The sequence below is a fragment of the Bombina bombina genome, chromosome 7 (assembly GCF_027579735.1).
Source record: "Bombina bombina isolate aBomBom1 chromosome 7, aBomBom1.pri, whole genome shotgun sequence".
Classification (NCBI taxonomy): Eukaryota; Metazoa; Chordata; class Amphibia; order Anura; family Bombinatoridae; genus Bombina; species Bombina bombina.
This window is the reverse complement of record NC_069505.1, coordinates 455274542-455286999: the sequence shown is the minus strand read 5'-3', so window position 1 is coordinate 455286999 and position 12458 is coordinate 455274542. Positions and strand designations below refer to the sequence as shown.

General features: G+C 46.7%; 1 protein-coding gene across 2 annotated transcripts in view; it reads right to left on the bottom strand.

Moving 5' to 3' along the window:
* LOC128666704 (oocyte zinc finger protein XlCOF8.4) overlaps window positions 1–12458 on the bottom strand; it is a 134319-nt gene that overhangs the window by 78286 nt on the left and 43575 nt on the right. For both annotated transcript variants that reach the window (XM_053721446.1, XM_053721445.1), the window contains exon 5: window positions 2493–2591. In XM_053721446.1, coding sequence (XP_053577421.1) covers window positions 2493–2591 — 99 coding nt within the window. The remainder of the gene's footprint in view (window positions 1–2492; window positions 2592–12458) is intronic.

Here is a 12458-nt window from a genome sequence, read left to right as displayed (position 1 = left end):
CACATATTTTCTTACTTCAGTCATATTTCTCTCTCATCTTTTGTTTGTTCTGAATTTAATTAAAATTGCAATATGATAATCACCTGAAGTTAAAAAAACAAACAAAACAAAAGCAAAAGAATCAGTATTTATAGTGTCAGTTGTCTCTTTTAAAAAAATAAAATTTGAGCCTACATCACTGACAGTCACTTCTAGAAGAAACATTCCATGTAATGACATTAGCACAACATTAAATACAACCTGTGTCATGTAGTAAAGTGAGTTAGCTGGGAATCAGTTACTTTACTAGCAGCAAATACAGCCCCTGATGTAACCAATCAGAATTCCTACGTGACGTGTATTAAAGAGGTTTTGTGGGATTTTCAAAATGAAATACACTTTACAAATAAGTTAAAACATTAGTATTCCAACAGCCTCTATACCTGACATGGAGACAATACAGCCTCTATACCTGACATGGAGACAATACAGCACTAGTATTCCAACAGCCTCTATACCTGACATGGAGACAATACAGCAATAGTATTCCAACAGCCCCTATACCTGACATGGGGACAATACAGCACTAGTATTCCAACAGCCTCTATACTTGACATGGGGACAATACAGCAATAGTATTCCAACAGCCTCTATACCTGACATGGGGACAATACAGCACTAGTATTCCAACAGCTTTCAAACCTGACATGGAGACAATACAGCCCTAGTATTCCAACAGCCCCTATACCCGACATGACGACAATACAGCACTAGTATTCTAACAGCCCCATATACCTGACATGACGACAATACAGTACTAGTATTCCAACAGCCCCTATACCTGACATGGGGACAATACAGTTCTAGTATTCCAACAGCCCCTATAACTGATGGGGACAGTACAACACTTTTAATGCAGGCCGGGTTTGCACACAAATTAGAAGTTGAATGTAAAAAGTTAACACACAGGCGCAAGATCAGGCATGCTAACTTCAGGACTTCGGATACAGCTGTGCTAGCAACTTTTTTTCCTATAGACTTCTATGAAGAAGTGATGCGTATTCCTGTGCCAACCTGCTCCAATGATGGCAGATTGTCTTTTTATTCTTGGCAAGTCGAATCTTTGGCGCCCGTTTGTTTGGATTCTTTTCTGCCTGGACTGATACCTATATCACTGACCGTGAGTACAAAATACTTCACATTCCAATGTTATTCAAATATTTATGTATAGCTGGTCCTAGCACTAACGGTAATCCTCTACTGACTGGGGTGCACAACTAAATTCATAATTTGTCCCAAGTAAAGAAGGCACTCTTCGGATTTGAATAACAATACATTTTTATTTTTATTCAAATCTAGAGAGTGCCTTCTCTACTTGGGACACACACACACACATAAACAAAAACAATATTATTAAATAATATATGCAAAATGTAACATAGAACAGGTAGGAAATATATAATCAACCACGACAGGTGCATTCTGTTTTGAGATATGCAGAGAGGGATCTCTTAAAGGATTTTAGGCTTGGGGAAGGTTTGAAAGTGTGCAGGAGGTCGTTCCATAATTGTGGTGCTCTATAGGAAAAGGAGGATCGAGCTGCTATCTTTTTGTATGGAGGCAAGCTAAATAATGTGCTGGTACTGGATCGGAGGTTATGGGAGGTGGGAACATATAAATAAATATCAATTTAAAAATAAAAATAAAATTTTCTTCTATGTGAATAACATTGATATCATGAAAATAAACCTGATTACCAATATTAATACAGCATCTCTCTCTCTCCCTCATGTTCCAACTTATAAATACAATTATACTATTTCAGGCCTCTCAATTGCTCATGAATAATGTAACCAACTGAACTTGCATCTGGCTAAATAACCTTATCTGACCATAGCTGTGCACGTGCATATGTGTTTGTCCATGTGTACAGCTCATTAGAGTACACAATTCAGTTGTTACTGGTCACGTGTATGATAGAAAGGTTTAAGTTCATAGTCCCTTTAACTCACAATACCCAGACGAAACATACAGGTGAGCAGCTTATAAGATCACATATTATCTGCAGCTAATCTGATCACAATGATTCTACTCTGGCAGATACAAATTACAGCAGCTGTACATGGTCTTTATACAATATAACCAAACTGCAGGAATGTGACAATACCCAGTGAGTAACAGTATATATTGCTCTGTGACTTTAAATTAAGGTGACATCATGTACAGTACTTACAGACAAATACCCCATAAACAAAAGTCACGTCTGTACTGGCGCTGTCACACGTGCACTTATCTGTACTGCCGCTGTCATACACATGCACTTACCTGCACTGACGCTGTCACACACGTGCATCTTACCTGCACTGCCACACATGTGCATCTTACTTGCACTACTGCTGTCACACACGTGCGCTTAACTGCACTGTTGCTGTTACACACGTGCACTTACCTGTACTGCCGCTGTCACACACGTACACTTACCTGCACTACCGCTGTCACACATGTGCACCTACCTGCACTGTCGCTGTCACACATTTCCTGCTCCGTAGCTTCCAGCTGACACGTTACACGCGGATCTTCTGTCTGATCAGCTACGTCAGCACTAATGTCACCTGTTAGATCATTTCATGCAGACAACAAAAAGGAAATTTATGCTTACCTGATAAATTTATTTCTTTTTCGATACGATGAGTCTACGGTTTTAATCCTTACTTGTGGGATATCGCATCCTGGTCAGCAGGAGGAGGCAAAGAGCTCCACAGCAGAGCTGTATAAATAGGTCCTCCCTTCCCTTCCAACCCAGTCATTCGACCGAAGTTAGGAAGAGAAAAGAAAAGCCAAGGAGCAGAGATGTCTGAAGTTTAACAAAAATTTAATAACACGTCTTATAGAACAGGGCGGGCCGTGGACTCATCGTATCGAAAAAGAAATACATTTATCAGGTAAGCATAAATTTCCTTTTTTTTTTACGTTGAGTCCACGGATTTCATCCTTACTTGTGGGATACAATACCAAAGCTATAGTACACGGATGAAAAGGGAGGGACAAGACAGGGAACCTAAACGGAAGGCACCACTGCTTGAAGAACTTTCCTCCCAAAAACAGCCTCAGACGAGGCAAAAGTATCAAATTTATAAATTTTGGAAAAAGTGTGAAGAGACTACCAAGTTGCAGATTTGCAAATCTGTTCAACAGAAGCATCAGTCCTGAAGCCCATGAGGAAGCCACAGCCCTAGTGGAATGAGCCGTAATTCGTTCAGGAGGCTGCTGTCCAGCAGTCTCATATGCAAAACGGATGATACTCTTCAGCTAAAATGAGAGAGAGCGGTAGCCGTAGCTTTCTGACCCCTACGCTTCCCAGAAAACAAAACAAACAGGGAGGACGATTGACGAAAATCCTTAGTTGCCTGTAAGTAAAACTTCAAAGCACGGACCACGTCCAAATATGTAACAGTCGCTCCTTCTTAGAAGAAGGATTAGGACACAAGGAAGGAACAACAATTTCCTTATTAAAATTTTTATCTGAAACAACCTTAGGAAGAAAACCAGGTTTGGTACGTAACACCACCTTATCTGAATGAAAAATAAGATAAGGAGAATCACATTGTAAAGCCGAAAGCTCAGATACTCTGCGAGCAGAAGAAATAGCAACCAAAAATAATACTCTCCAAGATAATAACTCAATATCTATGGCATGCATAGGTTCAAACGGAACCCCTTGATAACTTTATGAACTAAATTCAAACTCCAAGGAGGAGCAATTGGTCTAAACACAGGCCTGATTCTAGTCAGAGCCTGACAAAAAGATTGAACATCTGGAACATCTGCCAGACGCTTGTGCAACAAAATAGACAAAGCAGAAATCTGTCCCTTTTAGGAACTTGCTGACAACCCTTTCTCCAATCCGTCTTGGAGAAAAGACAAAATCCTGGGAATCCTAACCCTACTCCATGAGTAGCCCTTGGATTCGCACCAATACAGATATTTACGCCATATCTTATGGTAAATTTTTATAGAAACAGGCTTACGTGCCTGAATCAAGGAATCTATGACCGAATCAGAAAACCCTCGCTTAGATAAAATTAAGTTTTCAATCTCCAAGCAGTTAGAAGCAGAGAAACTAGATTCGGATGATGGAAGGGCCCCTGAATGAGAAGGTTTTTCCTCAATGGAAACTTCCACAGTGGCTGAGATGACATGTCCACCAGATCGACATACCAAGTCCTGCGAGGCCACGAAGGAGCGATGAGGATCACCGAATCCCTCTCCTGTTTGACTCGAGCAATCACCCGGGGAAGGAGAGCAAATGGAGGGAACACATAAGCTAGGCTGAAAGACCAAGGTACTGCCAAGGCATCTATCAGCTCGGCCTGGGGATCCCTGGACCTGGACCCGTATCTCGAAAGCTTGGCATTCTGAGGAGACGCCATAAAATCCAACTCCGGCCTGCCCCATCTGAGAATCAGGTTGGCAAATACCTCCGGATGGAGTTTCCATTCTCCCGGATGAAATGTCTGTCTGCTCAGAAAATCCGCTTCCCAGTTTTCCACACCTGGGATGTGGATTGCCGACAGATAACAAGAGTGAGACTCCACCCACTGAATTATCTTGACTACTTCTGTCATCGCTAAGGAACTCCTTGTTCCTCCCTGATGATTGATGTAAGCTACAGTCGTAATGTTGTCCGACTGGAATCTGATGAATTCGGCCGAAGCCAACTGAAACCAAGCCTGAAGCGCATTGAATCGCTCTCAACTATAGGATATTGATGGGAAGTAGAGACTCTGTTCAAGTCCATACACCCTGGGTCCAGACTGCTCCTCATCCTATCAGGCTGGCATCCGTTGTCACTATTACCCATGAGGGTCTGTGGACAGATTTGTATAATCTCCATGCCACTGTCTGAGCATGTTCAGTTGCAGAGGTCTTAGATGAAACCAAGCAAATGGAATGATGTCCATTGCTGCTACCATCAGTCCAATTACCTCCATGCACTGAGCCACTGATGGCCGAGAATTTGTCTGAAAGGCTTGGCATGTGTTCAGAATCTTTAATTTTCTGACCTCTGTCAAAAAGATTTTCATGGACAGAGAATCAATTAGTGTTTGTAAGAAAAGAACCCTTGTCTGTGGAACTAGTGAACTCTTTTCCAGATTTACCTTCCACCTCGTGAGTCCTCAGGAAGGATAGAACAATGTCGGTATGAGACTTTGCTAGCTGATAAGACGACACCTGGATCAGAATATAGTTCAGAAAAGGCGCCACTGCAATGCCCCGTGGTCTTAGAACCGCCAGCAGAGCCAACAGAACCTATGTGAAAATACAGGGTGTCGTGGCCAGACTGGATAGGAACATGAGATATGCATCTAGCAGACTCTTGAGATATAAGATAGGTCCGAAAGTTCCCTCATCTTTTTTTTTTTTTGGGAACCACAAACAGATTTATAATAAAACCTCTGTCCCTGTTCCCGAATTGGAACGGGACCAAGTACTCCCATGGAGGAGAGGTCTCTTACACAGCGTAAGAACACCTCCCTCTTATCTGGCCTACAGACAATCAAAAAAGAAAAAAAACCTTCCTCTGGGGGAAGAATTTTCGAATTCCAGCTTGTATCCCTGAGACGCTATTTCTAATGCCCAGGGATCCTGAACATCTCTTGTCCAAGCCTGGATGAAAAAGACAGTCTATAACTAACACCTCACTTTGCCTCTTCCTATCACTAACACACGCAAAGAGAATGACTGGGTTGGGAGGGAAGGGAGGAGCTATATATACAGCTCTGCTGTGGAACTCAGTCTGCTGCTGACCAGGAGGCGATATCCCACAAATAAGGATGAAATCCGTGGACTCATCGTATCTTGAAAAAGAAATAACACTTTTATTTTTAATCCAATAACTAATGTTTAACTCCTGATTGCTCCCGTGTGCTTTATTCTCTTGGTATCTTGTGTTTAAGAAGCAGCAAAGCACTAATGGGAGCTAGCTGAAAACATGGGGCGAACCACTGACAAGAGACATATGTGTAACTCATAAAAAATGCAGCGGCCCAACTTCTCATCATCCAAACGTTCCTTTATTGTCACATAGTGGGAGCAGGTTATAAAAAGAACAACGTTTCGGGTAGTCAACCCTTAGTGAACATGACTAAAGGTTGATTACCCGAAACGTTGTTCTTTTTATAACCTTCTCCCACTATGTGACAATAAAGGAACGTTTGGATGATCAGAAGTGGTGCCGCTGCATTTTTTGTGAGTTACATATTCTTGGGATTGTTGCAGTGATCCTGTGACAGTGTGCACACACCTAAGGGTTTGAGTGCTGGATATTGACTGTGTTTAAGAGACATATGTGCAGCGACTAATCAGCAGCTAGTTCCCATTGCTGCACCTGAACCTATCTAGGTATGCTTTAAACAAATTATACTAAAAGAACAAAGAAAAAGACATAATGCTGAGTGAGAGAGAAGGAAAGAGGGGGCATGCATGTGTGCCAGTTATATGAAGCAGAAAGTGAAAGAGAAGGAAAGAGGGGGCGTGCACGTGTGCCAGTTATATGAAGCAGAAAGTTAGAGAAAGAAGGAAAGAGGGGGCGTGCGTGTGTGCCAGTTATATGAAGCAGAGAGTGAGAGAAAGAAGGAAAGAGGGGGCGTGCGTGTGTGCCAGTTATATGAAGCAGAGAGTGAGAGAGAAGGAGAGAGGGGGCGTGCGTGTGTGCCAGTTATATGAAGCAGAGAGTGAGAGAGAAGGAGAGAGGGGGCGTGCATGTGTGCCAGTTATATGAAGCAGAAAGTTAGAGAAAGAAGGAAAGAGGGGGCGTGCATGTGTGCAAGTTATATGAAGCAGAGAGTGAGAGAAAGAAGGAAAGAGGGGGCGTGCATGTGTGCCAGTTATATGAAGCAGAGAGTGAGAGAGAGAAGGAAAGAGGGGGCGTGCACGTGTGCCAGTTATATGAAGCAGAGAGTGAGAGAGAAGGAAAGAGGGGGCGTGTGTGTGTGCCAGTTATATGAAGCAGAGAGTGAGAGAGAAAGAAAGAGGGGGCGTGCATGTGTGCCAGTTATATGAAGCAGAGAGTGAGAGAGAAGGAAAGAGGGGGTGTGCGTGTGTGCCAGTTATATGAAGCAGAGAGTGAGAGAGAGAAGGAAAGAGGGGGCGTGCACGTGTGCCAGTTATATGAAGCAGAGAGTGAGAGAGAAGGAAAGAGGGGGCGTGCATGTGTGCCAGTTATATGAAGCAGAAAGTGAAAGAGAAGGAAAGAGGGGGCGTGCATGTGTGCCAGTTATATGAAGCCGAGAGTGAGAGAGAGAAGGAAAGAGGGGGCGTGCGTGTGTGCCAGTTATATGAAGCCGAGAGTGAGAGAGAGAAGGAAAGAGGGGGCGTGCGTGTGTGCCAGTTATATGAAGCAGAGGGTGAGAGAGAGAAGGAAAGAGGGGGCGTGCATGTGTGCCAGTTATATGAAGCAGAGAGTGAGAGAGAAGGAGAGAGGGGGCGTGCACGTGTGCCAGTTATATGAAGCAGAGAGTGAGAGAGAAGGTAAGAGGGGGAGTGCATGTGTGCCAGTTATATGAAGCAGAGAGTGAGAGAGAGAAGGTAAGAGGGGGCGTGCACGTGTGCCAGTTATATAAAGCAGAGAGTGAGAGAGAGAAGGAAAGAGGGGGCGTGCACGTGTGCCAGTTATATGAAGCAGAGAGTGAGAGAGAGAGAAGGAAAGAGGGGGCGTGCATGTGTGCCAGTTATATGAAGCAGAGAGTGAGAGAGAAGGAGAGAGGGGGCGTGCACGTGTGCCAGTTATATGAAGCAGAGAGTGAGAGAGAAGGAGAGAGGGGGCGTGCACGTGTGCCAGTTATATGAAGCAGAGAGTGAAAGAGAAGGAAAGAGGGGGCGTGCAAGTGTGCCAGTTATATGAAGCAGAGAGTGAGAGAGAGAAGGAAAGAGGGGGCGTGCATGTGTGCCAGTTATATGAAGCTGAGAGTGAGAGAGAGAAGGAAAGAGGGGGCGTGCACGTGTGCCAGTTATATGAAGCAGAGAGTGAGAGAGAGAAGGAAAGAGGGGGCGTGCGTGTGTGCCAGTTATATGAAGCTGAGAGTGAGAGAGAAGGAGAGAGGGGGCGTGCACGTGTGCCAGTTATATGAAGCAGAGAGTGAGAGAGAGAAGGAAAGAGGGGGCGTGCACGTGTGCCAGTTATATGAAGCAGAGAGTGAGAGAGAAGGAGAGAGGGGGCGTGCATGTGTGTCAGTTATATGAAGCAGAGAGTGAGAGAGAAGCAAAGAGGGGGCGTGCACGTGTGCCAGTTATATAAAGCAGAGAGTGAGAGAGAAGGAAAGAGGGGGCGTGCGTGTGTGCCAGTTATATAAAGCAGAGAGTGAGAGAGAAGGAAAGAGGGGGCGTGCACGTGTGCCAGTTATATGAAGCAGAGAGTGAGAGAGAAGGAGAGAGGGGGCGTGCATGTGTGTCAGTTATATGAAGCAGAGAGTGAGAGAGAAGGAAAGAGGGGGCGTGCGTGTGTGCCAGTTATATGAAGCAGAGAGTGAGAGGGAGAAGGAGAGAGGGGGCGTGCACGTGTGCCAGTTATATAAAGCAGAGAGTGAGAGAGAAGGAAAGAGGGGGCGTGCACGTGTGCCAGTTATATGAAGCAGAGAGTGAGAGAGAAGGAGAGAGGGGGCGTGCATGTGTGTCAGTTATATGAAGCAGAGAGTGAGAGAGAAGGAAAGAGGGGGCGTGCGTGTGTGCCAGTTATATAAAGCAGAGAGTGAGAGAGAAGGAAAGAGGGGGCGTGCATGTGTGCCAGTTATATGAAGCTGAGAGTGAGAGAGAAGGAGAGAGGGGGCGTGCACGTGTGCCAGTTATATGAAGCAGAGAGTGAGAGAGAGAAGGAAAGAGGGGGCGTGCATGTGTGCCAGTTATATGAAGCAGAGAGTGAGAGAGAAGGAAAGAGGGGGCGTGCAAGTGTGCCAGTTATATGAAGCAGAGAGTGAGAGAGAAGGAAAGAGGGGGCGTGCACGTGTGCCAGTTATATGAAGCAGAGAGTGAGAGAGAAGGTAAGAGGGGGCGTGCGTGTGTGCCAGTTATATGAAGCAGAGAGTGAGAGAGAGAAGGAAAGAGGGGGCGTGCGTGTGTGCCAGTTATATGAAGCAGAGAGTGAGAGAGAGAAGGAAAGAGGGGGCGTGCGTGTGTGCCAGTTATATGAAGCAGAGAGTGAGAGAGAAGGAAAGAGGGGGCGTGCGTGTGTGCCAGTTATATGAAGCAGAGAGTGAGAGAGAGAAGGAAAGAGGGGGCGTGCACGTGTGTCAGTTATATGAAGCAGAGAGTGAGAGAGAAGGTAAGAGGGGGCGTGCGTGTGTGCCAGTTATATGAAGCAGAGAGTGAGAGAGAGAAGGTAAGAGGGGGCGTGCACGTGTGCCAGTTATATGAAGCAGAGAGTGAGAGAGAAGGAAAGAGGGGGCGTGCATGTGTGCCAGTTATATGAAGCAGAGAGTGAGAGAGAAGGAAAGAGGGGGCGTGCACATGTGCCAGTTATATGAAGCAGAGAGTGAGAGAGAGAAGGAAAGAGGGGGCGTGCACGTGTGCCAGTTATATGAAGCAGAGAGTGAGAGAGAAGGAAAGAGGGGGCGTGCATGTGTGCCAGTTATATGAAGCTGAGAGTGAGAGAGAAGGAGAGAGGGGGCGTGCGTGTGTGCCAGTTATATAAAGCAGAGAGTGAGAGAGAAGGAAAGAGGGGGCGTGCACGTGTGCCAGTTATATGAAGCAGAGAGTGAGAGAGAAGGAGAGAGGGGGCGTGCGTGTGTGCCAGTTATATAAAGCAGAGAGTGAGAGAGAAGGAGAGAGGGGGCGTGCATGTGTGCCAGTTATATGAAGCAGAGAGTGAGAGAGAAGGAAAGAGGGGGCGTGCGTGTGTGCCAGTTATATGAAGCTGAGAGTGAGAGAGAGAAGGAAAGAGGGGGCGTGCACGTGTGCCAGTTATATGAAGCAGAGAGTGAGAGAGAAGGAAAGAGGGGGCGTGCGTGTGTGCCAGTTATATGAAGCTGAGAGTGAGAGAGAGAAGGAAAGAGGGGGCGTGCACGTGTGCCAGTTATATGAAGCAGAGAGTGAGAGAGAAGGAGAGAGGGGGCGTGCATGTGTGCCAGTTATATGAAGCAGAGAGTGAGAGAGAAGGAAAGAGGGGGCGTGCGTGTGTGCCAGTTATATGAAGCTGAGAGTGAGAGAGAGAAGGAAAGAGGGGGCGTGCGTGTGTGCCAGTTATATGAAGCAGAGAGTGAGAGAGAGAAGGAAAGAGGGGGCGTGCGTGTGTGCCAGTTATATGAAGCCGAGAGTGAGAGAGAGAAGGAAAGAGGGGGCGTGCGTGTGTGCCAGTTATATGAAGCAGAGAGTGAGAGAGAGAAGGTAAGAGGGGGCGTGCGTGTGTGCCAGTTATATGAAGCAGAGAGTGAGAGAGAGAAGGAAAGAGGGGGCATGCGTGTGTGCCAGTTATATGAAGCAGAGAGTGAGAGAGAGAAGGAGAGAGGGGGCGTGTGTGTGTGCCAGTTATATGAAGCAGAGAGTGAGAGAGAAGGAGAGAGGGGGCGTGCATGTGTGCCAGTTATATGAAGCAGAGAGTGAGAGAGAGAAGGAGAGAGGGGGCGTGTGTGTGTGCCAGTTATATGAAGCAGAGAGTGAAAGAGAAGGAAAGAGGGGGCGTGCAAGTGTGCCAGTTATATGAAGCAGAGAGTGAGAGAGAGAAGGAAAGAGGGGGCGTGCGTGTGTGCCAGTTATATGAAGCAGAGAGTGAGAGAGAAGGAGAGAGGGGACGTGCACGTGTGCCAGTTATATGAAGCAGAGAGTGAAAGAGAAGGAAAGAGGGGGCGTGCAAGTGTGCCAGTTATATGAAGCAGAGAGTGAGAGAGAGAAGGTAAGAGGGGGCGTGCGTGTGTGCCAGTTATATGAAGCAGAGAGTGAGAGAGAAGGAAAGAGGGGGCGTGCAAGTGTGCCAGTTATATGAAGCAGAGAGTGAGAGAGAGAAGGAAAGAGGGGGCGTGCACGTGTGCCAGTTATATGAAGCAGAGAGTGAGAGAGAAGGAGAGAGGGGGCGTGCGTGTGTGCCAGTTATATGAAGCAGAGAGTGAGAGAGAAGGAAAGAGGGGGCGTGCAAGTGTGCCAGTTATATGAAGCAGAGAGTGAGAGAGAGAAGGAGAGAGGGGGCGTGCGTGTGTGCCAGTTATATGAAGCAGAGAGTGAGAGAGAGAAGGAAAGAGGGGGCGTGCACGTGTGCCAGTTATATGAAGCAGAGAGTGAGAGAGAGAAGGATAGAGGGGGCGTGCGTGTGTGCCAGTTATATGAAGCAGAGAGTGAGAGAGAGAACGAAAGAGGGGGCGTGCGTGTGTGCCAGTTATATGAAGCAGAGAGTGAGAGAGAGAGAAGGAAAGAGGGGGCGTGCACGTGTGCCAGTTATATAAAGCAGAGAGTGAGAGAGAGAAGGAGAGAGGGGGCGTGCACGTGTGCCAGTTATATGAAGCAGAGAGTGAGAGAGAAGGAGAGAGGGGGCGTGCATGTGTGCCAGTTGTATGAAGCCGAGAGTGAGAGAGAGAAGGAAAGAGGGGGCGTGCGTGTGTGCCAGTTATATGAAGCAGAAAGTGAAAGAGAAGGAAAGAGGGGGCGTGCATGTGTGCCAGTTATATGAAGCCGAGAGTGAGAGAGAGAAGGAAAGAGGGGGCGTGCGTGTGTGCCAGTTATATGAAGCCGAGAGTGAGAGAGAGAAGGAAAGAGGGGGCGTGCGTGTGTGCCAGTTATATGAAGCCGAGAGTGAGAGAGAGAAGGAAAGAGGGGGCGTGCGTGTGTGCCAGTTATATGAAGCAGAGAGTGAGAGAGAGAAGGAAAGAGGGGGCGTGCATGTGTGCCAGTTATATGAAGCAGAGAGTGAGAGAGAAGGAGAGAGGGGGCGTGCACGTGTGCCAGTTATATGAAGCAGAGAGTGAGAGAGAAGGTAAGAGGGGGAGTGCATGTGTGCCAGTTATATGAAGCAGAGAGTGAGAGAGAGAAGGTAAGAGGGGACGTGCACGTGTGCCAGTTATATAAAGCAGAGAGTGAGAGAGAGAAGGAAAGAGGGGGCGTGCACGTGTGCCAGTTATATGAAGCAGAGAGTGAGAGAGAAGGAGAGAGGGGGCGTGCACATGTGCCAGTTATATGAAGCAGAGAGTGAGAGAGAAGGAGAGAGGGGGCGTGCACGTGTGCCAGTTATATGAAGCAGAGAGTGAGAGAGAGAAGGAAAGAGGGGGCGTGCACGTGTGCCAGTTATATGAAGCAGAGAGTGAGAGAGAAGGAAAGAGGGGGCGTGTATGTGTGCCAGTTATATGAAGCAGAGAGTGAGAGAGAAGGAGAGAGGGGGCGTGCGTGTGTGCCAGTTATATGAAGCTGAGAGTGAGAGAGAGAAGGAAAGAGGGGGCGTGCACGTGTGCCAGTTATATGAAGCAGAGAGTGAGAGAGAAGGAAAGAGGGGGCGTGCGTGTGTG